Genomic DNA, 16,464 nt, shown 5'->3' on the forward strand with positions numbered 1-16,464 from the left:
AAACCACGTTCTGAGGTTAAATAATGAGAGTTTTGGCTGTTGGCTAGGACCTCAGTTAAAACTGCAGAGGAGGAGGAAGACCCAATTGCATGTAGCCAGCCACAGGGTGAATGAGAGCTGCAGTGTGCTGTGGCAGATCCTGGAGCAGAGGGGCCGTGGCACGTTCCTCACTCTCTTGTTCCCCTCAAGCCACACAAAAGGCCCCTTCCTGGCAACTGTGCCCATGTCAATCATTAGCTAGAAACCTAGAGCTGGGTAAATACATTTTGGCTTCCTGTCTTGATGACAGATTGGGTGTTACATCACAAGGTGGGTCCATTTGATATGACAGCATGCTATATATTCCTGCTCCTACCTGTGCCCTTCCTCCCCCACACTGAGAGCAAGCGAGCTGTGAGGGCACCGAGACGCACTGCCATGAGGATGGCTGGGCAGCTTCTAAAGGTGGTTCTGGCCCTCTGCTGCTTTGCAGGTGAGTGCTTCCTGCATAGATGGCTCTAGCTAGACCAGAGGCTGTACTATCAGCAGGAGTGTTCAGGAGTGTCCAGTAATGTGGAAGAGAGCCTTGTTCCATGAAGGAACGTTCTCTTCTGAGAGCATAGCAAAATATTTAGACTGAGAGATCCAGGTTTCTGCAAACCACATACACAAAACTGTTTTCATTGTGGTTTATAGGAGCAAACTGCTGAGGGAGCAGTGCTGGTGCAGGGCAGGAGCCTGCACATGGAAGCACTGAGTATATGGGAAAGCAAAGCTATGTGAATTGGCATCTGTGTCCATGTAAGCAATACAAACATTGTATTTTGTATTATCCATAAATTTTCTGTGGTGCTGAAATTATCCATAAATTGCTGTTCCTGGTAACTGAGAAGTTTGTTGTGGGAAGGACAATGCTAGTGGTCAACAATCATCTGAAACATGGAAGTCTGAGCTCTTGCAAGTCAAATACAAAGTCTGGCAGAAGAGTTGAAACTCAGTGCAGGCTTGAAAATACCCTACATCGCTTCCCTGTAGCATCTTAGGAACTGGGTAACTCACATCACCTCCTATTGAAAGTGCAGTGAAACTTCATTTAATAATTTCTGATTCATTTTATGAATGTGCATCGTTGGCATAATATGAAACTGCATTTTCCTAAACCCAATGAACCAATCAACAACAGTCACTAAATGTAACTGCTTCATTCACTTATATAAACTTACATACACTTTGCATATGTCATCTCTGCATATTAATAATAAATATTTGTTTTCTGTCTCTACTTTTCTTTCAGATATTACCTTTGGAATTGAGGTAAGTTACAGATTTTTGCCCATTTATTCTTTTCTATTCCAGGCTTCTGGTAAAGTAGAAACAGTATGTAATTACCTGATGAGCAGGCGGGTTAATCTAATGAAAGCCTGGTTGCTCAAATAATACTTGCCAGTGCATTATTGAATGATATTGCCAAGTCACGAAAAAGTAAAACACACCCCACTTATACTATTTTCTGTTCATGAAATAAAATGAAGAAAGAAAGAATTATACAATCCTATTATATTAACTTCTGGATATAATTGAGTTAGTCCAAGTCAAGGAGCAGCAGTTACCTCCTCGAGAGGAAAGCTGTCTTAAGATGATAAGCTCAAAAGCATCAAAGACCATGATTCTGGTATATTTTTCTATACAGTAAGACCCACAGTTCCATATTCTTGCTTATACCCATATCAAAGCGAGGAGAACAGCAGGGTCTGTGCAGTGCATTTGTCTGCAGGTTCTTCCCACGCAGTTATGAGATTCCTGCAAATCACCAGAGACTGCAGCATGATTGGAAACGATCAGATTTTGAGTTGAGCAGCTGTGGAGTATGGCCAGCCTCCCAATTACCAGCTGCCTTCTTTAGGCACTGTCTCACCCACAGCTCTCCTTCCTTCATGTCCTTCCTCCCCCAGACCCCCACAGGAAAGTATGATCAGAAGAAGATTCTCACCTCCTGACTGCTTGAGCAGATTCCAAATGATACCTCAGGTGTTTGTCTTGTCTGGAGCTGTGGGTGGCAGGAGTTGCCAGGCTGTCCTTTCATTGCGGAAACCAACCCTGACGTGCTTTCACAGGTTGATTGCAGCCTGTATGCCAGTGGCATCGGCAAGGATGGAACGAGCTGGGTAGCCTGCCCGAGAAACTTGAAGCCTGTTTGTGGCACAGATGGCTCCACATACAGCAATGAGTGTGGGATCTGCCTCTACAACAGGTGAGCTTTGTGGAAGCCCAATGGGAGCTGCAGGGCAGGAGGCTCAAGGTGAGGGCCAAAATGTGGACAGCGTGGAGGAGTATGTGAGTTAACACCAGGGTGCTGACCTCGGGGGTGGTGGCTGCCCTCTGCAGTCTGTGACATAGGTCTGCTTTCTTCCAGGGAGCACGGGGCAAATGTGGAGAAGGAACACGATGGAGAGTGCAGGCCAAAGCACGTTGTGGTAAGTCCAACAGTAAGAAAAAGTCTTGCTCCATTGGTGCTCATAAAGTCTTAATTTTATTTCACAGGAGCAAAGAACAGCTTAGGTTGGAAGGGACCTTAAAGATCATCAGACTCTAACCCCCCTGCCCTGGGCTGGTTGCCCCCCACCAGATCAAGCTGCCCAGGGCTCCAATCAAATCAGCCTTGGGTACCTCCAGGGATGGAGGACACGCAGCTCTCTGGTCAGCCTGTTACTCATTCACTTATTTATTTCTCATTCCTGCTATTTTTACAGGTTGATTGCACTCAGTACAAACGAGTTGTAAGAGATGGTAACGTCATGGTAGCCTGCCCAAGGATTCTGAAACCAGTCTGTGGCTCAGATAGCTTCACTTACGATAACGAATGTGGAATTTGTGCCTATAATGCGTAAGTCTCTTCTGTAGAACATCCTTCTGGGTAACAAGAGATAGCTAAATCTCTTGGAAACACTGTAAAACAGTAGTCTTTCTTAGGGTAGATGTTTCTGTGGGACTCTTTGAAGCTGGCTACCTGTGATTCTCCAGCCAGCTGGAGATTTCTCCCCTATTCTCAGTCTGTGCTCATGAAGGGAATCATGAAAAAGCCAGAGGACATCCCACAGCAGAGGCATGAATAGATCAAAGTGTCTCTCAGTGCCTTGTGATATGGAAATACTATGCATTTTCTGCTCACAAGTGGTTGCTACCACCTGTGTGCTGCATCCAGACCATTCAGCAGTTCCTTACATGATGGGTGGGACCTTGCTTTCTTGCCCCAGCACCTAGAGTTATTCTCAAGGCTTCCTAACCGAAACAAATCTTTCTTCCAGAGGACATCACACCAACATTTCCAAACTGCACGATGGAGAATGCAAACAGGAGATTGTCTCAGTAAGTAGAGTAGAAATAAAAACTTACCTCACAGGGCTGTTAACAGAGAGAATTCCATTGGTTTCCCTAAGAAAATGTATGACAGTATGACAGGGCTGGCGAGGGGTCCCACTCCATGCTCCTGGTTTCTGCCTGGAGAGGGTGGCTTTTGAAACAAAGGAAGAGGCCCAAGATTTCCCTTACATTGTGCTGTGCAGATTGGCAGGTTTCTCTCTGGAGATGACAAGCATTTCCACCCTTTGTAACAAGCATTCAAAATTCCAGTGCTGGTAGCTTTGTTAGAGATATAGTGAGATTCATAAGAGCACCAAGCATACATATTTATAGGGTTTAGCTTATTGTATATTTATACTGGGGTAAGAGTCCAGTGCCTCAGGAAGAAAAGCTTATATATTTCAGCACAAAAATTCTGAGATGTAGGAAGTCCGTTCTCCAACAGACAGATAACTATTCCTCCTTTATCATTTCAACTCCTGTGCTTAACTGCAGGGAATCTGAATTATTAAGTTATTGTAGCACTGGAAAAATAAGGAGAAAGCCAACACAAACTGAAATGATATTAATCAGATTTCCAAATATTTCACACCTAAATCAAGACTGTTGTGCTGATGAGAAGGGGGCAGAAAGTTTTATATGTGTTCCTTTGCCTGAAGGTTTCATTCTCTAAGGGAGGTGCTTTTGCTTGACTCCTAGAGAATTAGGATAGTATCCTGAAAGCCTATTTCTGATAGACAATTTAGTTTAAACGTAGCAGGGCTTTGTCCTGTCACAAAAACTATGAAGCCTAATACCAATAAAGGTATTGCGTTGATTTTTCCTGTATAGCAAGGGCTCTGGGTGGGCTTATTCTCCTCATTTCAGCAGGTTGACTGCAGCAAGTACCCGTCCACAGTCTCTAAGGATGGCAGAACACTGGTAGTCTGTCCGAGGATCCTGAGTCCGGTCTGTGGCACAGATGGTTTCACCTATGACAACGAATGCAGGATCTGTGCCCACAATGCGTAAGTGCTGCACATGTCCTACTCCTCCAGAGTAACCAGCAACACTCTGCCATGCTGGGAACCTTCCTCCTGCATTGCTGCTTATACCTATCTCTTCAAGTCACTTGAAAACTCGATATTTTTGTTTTGTTAGTTTTTGTTGAGTTTTTTTTTTTTTTCTGATACCTTCTTCATGATTATGAGAGGAAATCTGTAAGTCAGAACACAGCTCCTTGGATTAGTCTGATTAGTCTGTGGGCTGGGCAGTGACTGAGCACAGAAAGGATTAGTTCAGAATATTGCTTTAAATAACATGAGAAGACGTGATGAGCTTGTTAACGAGCAGAGTAATGTAACTATACCAATGCAATCATGCAGAGAGGCTGAAGACAAAGTTTATTAGATATCTGCTTTAGGCTATGTCTGGTTCATTCTGCATGCAAGTGTAATCAAGAGTTTAAGCATCTACTTACTCTACTTTGCCTCCCTCTTTCAGAGAGGAGGGCACCCATGTCAGCAAGAAGCACAATGGAAAATGCAGGCAGGAGATTCCTGATGTAAGTATGCAACATAACATTCTTCTCTTGCCTCTTCCCACTGAAATATTTTCTGAGGCCACACCTACCCTGAAAGTGAGCTGGCTGGAAGCCTGGCTCTCGCCGCATGTCCTTTAGGATGTGCCAGTGTGTATCCAACACAAAAACAGCGTGGAAGTTGGTCAGGGGAAACTTAGGACTTCCTTTGAGGATGACTTCTACATGCATTGCCAGCAAAGTCCTTTATTATTTTGTTTGCTTTTTTTTTTTATTCTACAGTGCAAAATGAAAAGGAGATGATATATCTTCTTCATCTTTTTTTTTGTTTTTGTTTTCTGGCATATCTTGCAAACAGTTTCAGTAGGTTGTGACCCCTTTGTATCAGAAGTGAAGCTCGGTGGCATTTGGGATTGACTGAACTGTTTGCCCTGGTGATTTGGCATCTCACAGATTATACAGTGTCGTGTAGCTCCTCCTGGGCATGAGAGAGTTTCTGCAGAGCTGACTCAGGCTGGCTTTGAGAGAACTGAAGTGTAGCACCAGTGTTGTTTCAGCATCCCAGCATAAAAGACACGGAGAGCAGCAGGAGGCAATGCTAGGGTTTGTCTTTGAGAACAAGGACTTTTCCAGGGCTGACATTCCTGCTTTTTGCAGATTGACTGTGATCAATACCTAACAAGAAGAATCAATGGTAGCAAACCCCTGGTGCGCTGCCCAAGGATCCTGCTCCCAGTCTGTGGCACAGATGGATTTACTTATGACAACGAGTGTGGCATTTGTGCCCATAACGTGTAAGTACTGAGTAAAGGACTAGCTTTTGGAGCGACTAGCTGTGTTAGTGTTTCAGATGTTTTTTTCCCCTTTTTTTCCTTTTCTTTTTATTTCTTTTTTTTAGTACCAGCATGTCTTGTGTCTTTGTGTCTTTACGTCCCCTTCTGTTCCTCTTTCTACCTCCTGAAGCTCTGTCACCTTGGTGTCCTTTCCTGATGTGCTCCTCGGGGAGCTGTGGGAGAGCCAGCTAACAGAACAGCTGAGCATCTTATCAAGACTGTGGCATTTGGGCAGAGGAAAATGAGGATTAGTCTGCTATAAGTAGACCTGAGAAGTCTGTTACTGCTTAGGATCACACACCCTAATGACAGCCTCTTCCTTTCAGACAACATGGAACTGAGGTTAAGAAAAGCCACAATGGAAGATGCAAGGAGACGAGCACACCAGTAAGTGTGAATAGAGGTCGGATGAGCACTATTTTCTGCTGTCCAGGCTCCAGGAGGAGCTGGTGTATGTTCTTTGTGGGCACAGTGGCTGCCAACCAGGGTCTGTGCATTCAGGCAACAGAGAAGGGGAATGGGGCCGGGACCCTGGTAACAAAGTGTCCCAATACTGCAGATCTCTGGAGGTAAACCACCAGAGGCAAACCAAGATAGTGCTGCCAATTTTAGCACAGCAAGAGAGGAAGAGCTGTGTTTGATGCCTGTGTACTCATTCAGTGCTAGGATTTCCATTGGAGCAGACAGGTTAAAAAATCTTCATACTGTGGTCAGCCAAGAGAAGTCTGCTTGCAGGTGCGCACGCAGAAATAGCTTTATAAACATGCACGGTAACAGTATGTGCTGATAATATCTCAGCACATCTATTCTGCTTATGCAGAGCAGCTCTAAAACAATGAAAATAACTTGGTGCATCCCAAGGGAATGCTGTATCTTTTCTATAGTGAAGACACAATTACAATGCTATCTTTGCTTAATTTGCTCTTGGACTGTGTGGGAAATATGGGTAATAAGAGATACTGCACTGGGGAAGGTATGTAAAATGACTGTGAAGTGTCAGAAGCTTAGCTGGTCAGAAGCTTAGCCAGTGCCATCAGTAGGTATTTGCTTATTTATCCTCAAATACTGGGACTATTTTTAAACATTGTAAAGATTTTTGCAACAGGAGCTGGTGGAACAGTTTCTCATTGCTGTTCTGAAAATGCTGAAAGAAAATCCAAGGCTTAGTTAGGTCAGGCGTGACCTAATGTCAAACTCCTTATATCAAATTCCTTTGAATAATGCTTGTTTTTGCACAGATGCTAAATAAGGAAAATTATCTTTCTGGTCTGCTGTTCCTTTGCGTTCCCTTTGTTAGCAAGCAATACCAAATACAACTACGATTATTTCATTTATAACTGAAGACTAAACTGAAATCAACCCATATTTTCCTCTGGCTCGACAAACAGTCTGTCTCCTAGCATCTGACACAGTGTCATTACTGTTTCTCCCCAGCTTGACTGCACCCAATACCTGAGAAATATCAAAAGTGGTGAAGCCATCACTGCCTGCCCCTTCATCCTGCAGGAGGTCTGTGGCACTGACGGTGTCACCTACAGCAACGACTGCGCGCTGTGTGCCCACAACATGTAAGCCCTGCAGGTCACCCACTCACCGATCACTCTGGCTGCTTGTCGAGCTTTGTCAACTCCATTTTCTCTCTCTTACAGTGAATTAGGAACCAGCGTTGCCAAAAAGCATAACGGGAGGTGCAGAGAGGAAGTTCCTGAGGTAAGTGATTGCTGAGGAAAACAAGAGCTTGAGGTGGTGCTTACTGCCTAACTTGTACAGTGCTGGTTGGTTTTGGTGGGGTTGGGTCATGCCCTCCTGCTGCCCTCCTTCCTGTGGGTGAACATCAACCCTGGCAGCAGGAACACTACGCATTTTCTGCATGCAGACAGGGAAAGAAAAAGAAGAGGGCAGGTGAGGAATGAGTTACGAGACAGGTAGCATAAATGATTTAAGGCGTTACAGGAAGAAACCTCTCTCCCACAGCAGTCTGTCATACCTGCCATGGGAGTGTAGCAGTCTGTTCTGGCAATATGGGAAAGGGACACAGATCATCCCTGGGTACCTGGTGCCTTCTGGATAACTGTGCTGTGCAAGAGGATGTTCTGCAAAGATTAGAAAACTACCTGCATTTTGAATGCTTATATCTAACATACCAGGGGATTCAAACCCCTTTCTCTTTCCATTGTAAACGCAATATAATGTAACGTATACCAACAATGAATCTTGTAAAAGTACCAGATAAACTATATTTGGCCAGCTCTAAACTGTTTACACTCACTGGGGAATAGAAAAACAAAGCCATCTCATTATCATGTGTTTGAAAGAGTCAATGTCATGAGTCAGATATTTCATTTCTATACAAACAGACTATGAAATGTCATCGCTTTGTTTCCTGGGTATGCTCTGTGCTCAGACCAAGAGAGATGCATAAATCGGTGAGGAAGAGCTCACACTGGAGAAACTGGGATTGCTAAAACTCAAGGCCAGTTCTTCAGATGGCATAAATCATTCTGAACTGCTGTCAGTCCTTCTGCCTGATTGCAACATGCAGAACCAGCCCCTTGCAACAAAAGGCATGTCAGCACATTTTCTCAATTCTTTTGTGGGCCATGACTCTCTCCTTGGTCACACTGAGCTTTTCTTGCAGGAAGTGCATAAATCACGCCAGTTTGATTTGCAGATTATTTATGAGCTGCATTTTGCAGTGTCGTAGTGGTTCAGCAAGCTCTAAGGGCATCATGATAAATACAGAGCTGAATGAGTGATACACACCTCCAAGCTTTGATTCAGTCTTCTCCAGCATAAGGCTGTGACAGAAAATTGATAGTTTTCAATGAAGAATGAGTCAATACATAACCATAATCCATCCTGTGTCAGATCTCAAAAGGCAGAAGCGTAAACAGGGGGTTTGTGTCTGAGCACCCTTATGCAGAGCATTTGCTGTCTTTGTTTCCCAGCTCGACTGCAGCAAGTACCGCACTTCCACACTGAAGGATGGCAGGCAGCTGATGGCTTGCACCATGATCTACAGTCCTGTCTGTGCTACCAATGGTGTCACCTATGCCAGTGAATGCACACTGTGCGCTCACAATCTGTAAGTACTCATCCTTCTCCAGGGGAACCCACTGTGGCTGTGGTTGGACATGTCTTTGAGTGCTGAATAACACACGAGGGCTCTGTCTGAAACCTTGTGTTGGGTAGGTTCTGTCTGCCTATCCCTGCTGCCTGGTTGGTGTTTGAGATGGGCATTTAACAAGGTCCACTGTCCTAAAAGACCCAGAAAAGGGATTCACTGTCTGGGAAAGCACTATTCTGAAAGACATATCCATAGTCCTTAAGGGTATGTTCTTGCTAAAGCTCCTCAGGCAATGCTAAGCTGATTTATCTGAAATTATCCTGTGTACCATGTGGGAGCGAGGTTGTGCTCTTATACCATGGTTGAAAATGGGAAGATTTTTTGCTAATGTTCACCTCTCCCTCCTCCAGGGAACACCGGACCAATCTTGGCAAGAGAAAGAATGGAAGATGTGAAGAGGATATAACAAAAGTGAGTTGGAAAGGATGGGAATAAAGAGCAAGATCTGATGTCTGTGGCAGTCATGGGGGACTGTCCCCTACTCCGCATCAAAAACTGGGGAGCGGTGTGCAACCCTGGGGAGGTCCCCTGGGAATGTCACACTGGTCATAGAACAGCTGTCATCCATCCCATGGCAGTGAACAGGAATAGTATGAGATCACATCCCTCACCAGGAGGAACTGAGTTGGTTATTGCCATGGTTTTCCAGACAGTTTCACTCTTGCTGCTGGGGGATTATTGTTTGCTTCCAGGCAGAGCCTCATGTCTTCCTTGTGTGTGCAGGAACATTGCCATGGGATCCAGGAAGTTTCTCCCATGTGCACCATGGAATACGTTCCCCACTGTGGCTCTGATGGCAAGACATACAGCAACAGATGTATGTTCTGCAACGCATACCTGTAAGTACAGGAGTGAAACCCTTCCTGTAGCTCCTACAAAAACAAAGTTGAATTTGTAAGGTATTTTTTTTACTAACTCCTTATGGTTTTGTGCTGGACATTTCTGATGCATCATGACTTGTGCAAGGAGGTGGGTTTTTTTTTACCTTTTAAGAGAAAATGCAAAGAGAAAATACCCACTTCTGTCGGTCACTATGCGGCTAACTGTTTTATTTAACTTCAAAGTCATTTTGCTAATTTTCGCCAGCATACAGTCTGTCCCAAAGCTCATCAGAATATGGGGAAAGTACTCCACCAAACTAGGTGGAGCGTTTCAAATGTGTGAAACCTGTCATCTTTCCTTTGATGTTCATAATGAAAGGAAGTAGTAGGCCTTTTGAGACTGTTCTTTATCTTCTGTCAACATTATCAACATTTGGGCTAGTAAGAAGAGAGCACAAAATCTATTCTGTGTCTAATCCTTTCTTCTCTTTTCACCAGGGAGAGCAATAGGACTCTCAACCTCATGAGTATGAGCGAATGTTAACTCTGCACAGGAATCCAGCATGGGAAACTATCTGCTTTGCACATGAATCTCCATGGGCTGATGTAACCCAACAGTTTTCCTTCAGCTTGTCTTGTCTCCTAAGTTCTCATAACACCTTTTGGTGAATAAACTCACTTGGCAACATTTATCTGTCTTACCTTAGTGTCACATTTCATACCTTTTCCCCTTTCTCCTCCTCAATTTGGTACACAGTGGTGCACACTGTTTCTTCTGTCGATGTTCTGCTCTGACAACCAATGGGGGTAGAGTTCTTCCTGCCATGCATCCATGTTGTTTCCTCTTCAGAAAGGGGCCTGGGCTCCCATTCGAGCTCTCAGGCGTTTCCTTACTCCTCACAGTCACGCTGTCAGGATCAGTTTCTCCTAAGTCTTGGTATGACCTAAGCATGGGCTCCCTCTTTGTAGTCAGTGCAGGGAGACGTTAGCCTCAAGAGCATGGTCCATCCCATCCACAGGGCAATTCCCAAGATGAGGTGGATGGTTTGTTCTCACAAAGAGAGTTTTCTTGCATTTGGCTAGAAAGGGAAACCCACTGCCTACCTGTGAAGGTGGAGGTAGGGTGGCATGGGGATCATCCTCCAGCTTCCGCCAGCGTAGGTACAGCCACCACCTCCAGCTCCACACCAGTCCCCTCAGCACATCCTTCCTCCTTCAATATCCCATTGTGGTTTACCAGAGAAACATAATTATTTGGACCAGTTTGGAAAGTCACTTGCTGAATTGTGAGGCTAGATTAATAGGCAGAAGGCAAATGCTCCCAACTTGGAGATACTGCTGGTATTGTATCAGGGAACAGGGCCATAGCACCTCCACACCGTTAAATTCTGTCTGGTGTGTACTTTTCAAGATGATTTGTAACAAACAATGGCTTATTGTGCTTTTCTTGAGTCTGTGTCCTAATGTAAACGTTCCTTTGGTTTATATAACCTTCTTGCCTTTTGCTGTTCAGGTCTTTTTGTAGAACACTGGCTGCTTTAATCCAGTTTAGCTGTTGCTTGATTATTCTTAGGGATAAGATCTGAATAAACTTTTTGTGGCTTTTGCTTGGGCTTAGCTCCCATATTGGCTTTTGCAGCCTTTTCAGTAAAGCTATCGATTCTACTCAATGACATTAACTGGGCATAGCCGTGCCAAATCCTGCTTTGTGGAACACATTGTCTGATGATACCAAAGGCAAACATGAACTAAAAGAGGCACAAAGTTGAGAAGTCTGGGCAGTACAGGGAAAAGGCCAAAGTGACCATTAGACACAGTTTCCATGCAGTATTTGCCAGTAGGTTTCATATAGATGTACAAAACGGAATAAACCACTACAAATGGGAAAAGCCCAGTACTGGAATGAAATATTCACCCAGGCTCAAGGAGTGATTTGTGAAGCAATATCATTATATAAAAGTAGTAGGGCAGCCAATTTTTCATGGACAGAGTTTTTTCTTTCTCTGCTGCAGTATTGTTTTTCAGGTGAGCCGGGGTTGCTTACTGAGGGTTTGGGGGCTGAATGATTTCACTTTGTATCATGTTGCTGAAGAAGCAATGGTGAGGGAAAGATGAGCATGTTCAAGAGGAAACACTACATTTTGGTGGCTTGGGGGAGAGGTAAAACAATACTGGGTCTATAGTGTCACAAAGAGTTCTGAAGGATGGTTTTATAGAGCAGTTGACTTGGCTGGTTGCTGGTTTGGCTATGGATGGATGGATGGATGGATGGATGGATGGATGGAGATTTCTGTGCAGAGGAGCACTAGGAGATCATCTCCTGAGCTCAGAGCTTGACAGACTGCAGATATATCCAGTAACCTTCTTCAGGATGACAGTGCTGGGGACTTTTGTACTGCTCAGCCTGCTGCTCATTGCTCCCTGGGTGCACAGGGCCGATATTCTTACTCATCTCGGGCAAAAACATGAGCAGTTTCAAAGACCGTGTCAAGATAAGGATTTTTATTTTTTAACTTGGAAAGAACCATTAGAGGATCAGTTGCAACGGCAGGGGTTTAACATTCTTCAGAGAACTCTTATTTTTTACACTACTGGGAACAAAAAGAGTTGCAGGTGCAGAGCCATACACTCTGGCAAGGATGCAGTGAAGGAAAAAGTCCTGACTTCCTGGTATATGTGCAATGTCAGGCACCTAACATGTTCTGCTGAAGCACGGCAGCTCCAGCTCCATGCAGTGCTCACAGCTGTTGCAGCCCTTGGCTCCGGGGACTGAGCAATGCTGGGACTTGTGGAATTCCATGTCTTTCACACTGATAATGGTCCAACCTCTGGAATGGGTACCCAAGGTCAGGTTGTCTGGGGCCCCGAGCAGCCTGATCTGGTGGGGAGTAATCAGTCCATGTCTGGAGTTGGAGCCTGATGATCTTTAAGGTCCCTTCCAACCTAAGCCATGCTATGATTCTAGGAATCATGACTTGTGAATGCGTACTGCAGAAGCAATATTTTAAAGTTATAAATGTTTTCTCCCCTTCCTTGTTTGTCAAAGTTATCTTGATAGCCTTATCAATGCTTTTGGAGTCTCCAGTCATTTTTCTTACAACAAAAAGAGGAGGAAGAATGAAGGGAATCATTTAATTTCTTGATTGAATAGTAGGATTCAGAAAACGGTACATAATGTCTTACTGTATTGAGCTGTAAGGTTTTTCATCATTTATCAGTGTTGTACATATCAGCACATTTCTATCTGATGTAAAAAAAGTCCTTATCATCTACAGTCTCTGTACCTAAACATCACTCAGACTCTTTACCAAAAGAGCTGTAGGTTTCAAAACTATGTCTACTGATAATTTGCCTTGTTTTTGCTCTTCTTCCATATGCTGCATTTGCGAGAGGTGTGTGGATGGGCCTAAACTCTCAGTTGCTGAGCTTGATGGGTGCTTAAGAACCATGTGCTGATTTCTGAAACTGTTTTCCTTTCACTAGAATGTTTCAGTGGCATTGTTTTTATAACTATATATTCCTCAGATAAATGAAATTCCACAGTAATTATGCAAACTCGTTGCATCTGTTGCACAGGTCTCTAACTACTAGTAAAGGAAATAGTTCAGGGATAATAAAAACATTCCCTCAGATGTCTATATTTAAAGGAATATAATCCTGGTACCCACCCACTTCATCCCTCATTATGTTCACACTCAGAAACATTCATTCTCTTGTTGTTATCATTTGATAGCGTTTTATTTGGTTCTCTGCCACGCTCTGGTTCCGGCTGCACGCGCTGCACTGATCAGCTCGTAGATGTAAGTAAAGCAGCAGTGGGAGGGGGCTGCATACCAGCTGGCAGCAGCCTCAAAGCGGAGAGGGGCCCCCGGATTTCCTCCAGCTGAGGTGTAGCCCTACAAGCTCACACGTGCTCCTAGTCAGCAAACAAAGGGAGTCCACACAGCGTGTTTCTTGTCATCTAGTTTTCATTCCTAGAACTTTGCTTTCCTTCACCCTCCCTTGAATAATGATGAATATTTGGAAATGGATGGCTTTCAGCTCTTTTTCTCCCTCCCTTGTAAGGCTTAGACATGGGCCACCACTGAGGATGGCATCGGGGCCCCCTGGACCAGGTCTGTGGCACAGATGGCTCCACTTACATCAATGGATGTGGGATCTGTGCCTGTAATGTGCCATTCCAATATAAGGAAAGCGCCTTCTGAGTGCCAGCCCCTTCAGTCCCCAGCCTTTCCCTGTGATGCTCCAATTCATCTTCCTTTCCTCCTTCTCCACTTACTGTTCATGTTCGAGGGGAAATCATGAAGATTTAGACAAGAAAACAAAATAGCTGGAGTGGAAACCCAGATGACACAGCTCGTTCAGCTGTCACAGGTTTGTCATTGCTATAGGTCTATAACAGAGATGCCAACACCACTTCACTGTCGGTAGTTAACTCAGCTGAACTCTCCTTCACTTACATCATTTGGGGGTGTTATTTACATTCCCAGCATCCATCACCCTCTGGGAAAATGGGCACGCTGGATCTCTAATGGAAGACTTTCCCTCTTTCAGAGCATGTGGGATGTGCAGTGACAAGGAACGTGGAGGGGCTGAGCAGCAGCACTACCCCCAGGGAGCAGGAACGGGTGCCCGCACTCCCATTGCCATCGGTGGCAGCATCCCAAATGATGTCAGTGGATGCTGAGCAGGCAGCGGACGAATGGACAGAAGCGATGCATATACCTTCTGTTGACATTTTATTTGGCAGCGATTTAACGCTAGCTTCCTAACACTGCTATTCTCCACAGGCTGCATTCAAATGTATGAAGGGAAGAGTGGCAAAACGATGCAAAATCCGAGACAAGCAGCAGAAATATTTCTTTGTGCAAACAACCTTCTCCAACAGCACCAGAAGAGCACAGCATAACCTTTTTCGAGATCAGAAAAGGAAATTCACAAAGCCTCTGTGGATACCAGCACGTACAGCTCTCCTGACAGCACATTTTTTTGTCAGGTTGCAAATGGGGTATGATGCCAGGAGGTGCAGGGACCATATGATCATATACAGCACAGCAGTCATCATGTACGTATTAATATATTAAGTGAGTAACAGTGTTTCTTTGCCAAAGCAATAGTTCAGAGACGAGTCTTGCTGTGTACCTCTATCTGCTAACTATAACTTATAAATAGTAAAATCTTGTCCTTCAGCCATGTGCCCCTCTCTGTCAGCACCAGTGCTGCTTCGCCTGCACCCAGATGCAAGGAATCAGCCTGTGATCTCATTAACACTCAGCTCTGCAGGACAAATTAGATTGTTCCACTTTCTTTTGTTGTTAATAATGAAGGAACAATTATTCAGTAGTTATGGACCTAATTGTTAGCTACAGAAACCCTCACCATCCATATTCCAACAAACTGTCCAGCCTATAGCAATGTGATGCATGCTACCTCTCACTCCATCTTTCTTCTCTTTCTCACCAGGGAGAGCTGTGTGTTTTCACTGTCAGCCACTCTGAACAATATGAAACTGCTATGCATCGTCTCCCTTGGAAAGAAAATCCCCTTGATGCTTTTTTTATTTACAAGATCCTTCTTAAAAAGCAAACCATCGTTCACTGCAAATCCAGAGCTTCCCACTTTTCCTTCCACAAATGAACACAGCCTGCTTCATTTGTCTTCTTTTAAGCGCTGTTTTCCAGGTGAATTTTGGCCAGCAGAGATCCAAGAGCACACTTCAGCTTTCTGCTCTCATTGCTCCTGTTCTGCATTGCCCCTTTCTGGGGCTTTCAAGAAGGATAAAACTTTGCATGGGGATGCAATAGTGCCCCTTTTCTCTGGTGGATCTGGATCACTGTGGCACCAATGGGGGACATCTCTGGGAGCCGTTGCTGTGTACTGCTGGTTGCTTCCTCTTGTCTGTGTTTTGTGCAGGGGGACACGTTCACATAATGGGGCTGATCCTGAAGTCTGGCATCTAAGGTTTTGTCTGTGTGCTCAGGGAAACCCTTCCTTTGTTACCTAAAGCCCAGATAGGACTCAGACGAATACTTTTTGCAGCCCTCCTCTTCCTCTGGTCTGCAGCACCTCTTGTTTGCAGCCAGTCCTCCTCAAAATGCACAAACTTGGTGTGTTCCTCACCAAGTGGAGGGAGATGTAAACAGCAAAGGTTAATCACTTCCTTGTCAAAAACACTTTGTGGTCCATAGATGTTTCTGTCAATCTTACAAAACAGAACCGAGGGCAGTGAGCACTGGAGGCATGTTGCCACGCTGAATTAATGAGACTTGGCAGCTCGCTGTGCAGAGATGATCCCAGTGCTTCATGGGAAGCTGTAACCTGTCTCTCCATCGCCTTCACACTGTGTCCTGTTCTGGACACCTCACCCTCCATGAGCTGTAGGATGCAGCTGCCTTGAGATGAAGAGATTTTTCCAAAGGCATTTTGGGCTCATCTTTGCTGCTCAGTAGTGTGTATCGATTACTCATCCCAACCATACTGAACGGGTTTCTGCCAGGTCTACTTGTTCGTCAGTAAACATTTCTTCATTTTGCCTATAAGCTTCTCTTGTCAGCGCCACTTTGGGCAAATTGAGTGGCTGCCTGGAACCCGAGGGGTACGGCCGCCACCTCCCTGCTGCTGCTGCTCTGGTCACGTACTGCTGGATGGTGGGAAGCAACAAGTGCCTCACCCAGATGCCTGCCCAGAGCTGGAGCACAGTGTGAGGTGAGGAGTGAAGGTATGACCTCAGAGCTGCGGAGATCTGGTCCAGGCTGCAGCGCTCTGCTGAAGGGTCACTGTTGGTAGATGATTTTCTTTAGTGCACACCACTTCCCTATAGCTCCC

The 16,464-nt window shown here is 44.8% G+C and overlaps 1 protein-coding gene across 1 annotated transcript; it reads left to right on the plus strand.

Annotated features, from left to right (window-relative positions):
• Positions 1-282: 282 nt before the first annotated feature.
• Positions 283-10,329, plus strand: LOC136047499 (ovoinhibitor). Its single transcript, XM_065734654.1, has 16 exons — positions 283-472; positions 1,274-1,293; positions 2,094-2,230; positions 2,393-2,453; positions 2,730-2,863; positions 3,285-3,345; positions 4,210-4,346; positions 4,822-4,882; positions 5,516-5,652; positions 6,018-6,078; positions 7,126-7,259; positions 7,341-7,401; positions 8,640-8,776; positions 9,169-9,229; positions 9,542-9,657; positions 10,138-10,329. Exons 1-16 carry the CDS (start codon positions 283-285, stop codon positions 10,181-10,183), a joined length of 1,554 nt encoding a protein of 517 aa, XP_065590726.1. The 3' UTR covers positions 10,184-10,329.
• Positions 10,330-16,464: the final 6,135 nt, after the last annotated feature.

This window comes from Cyrtonyx montezumae, unplaced genomic scaffold (genome assembly GCF_038088225.1).
Source record: "Cyrtonyx montezumae isolate F1298 unplaced genomic scaffold, pur_monq_1.0 scaffold_18, whole genome shotgun sequence".
NCBI classification, from domain to species: Eukaryota; Metazoa; Chordata; class Aves; order Galliformes; family Odontophoridae; genus Cyrtonyx; species Cyrtonyx montezumae.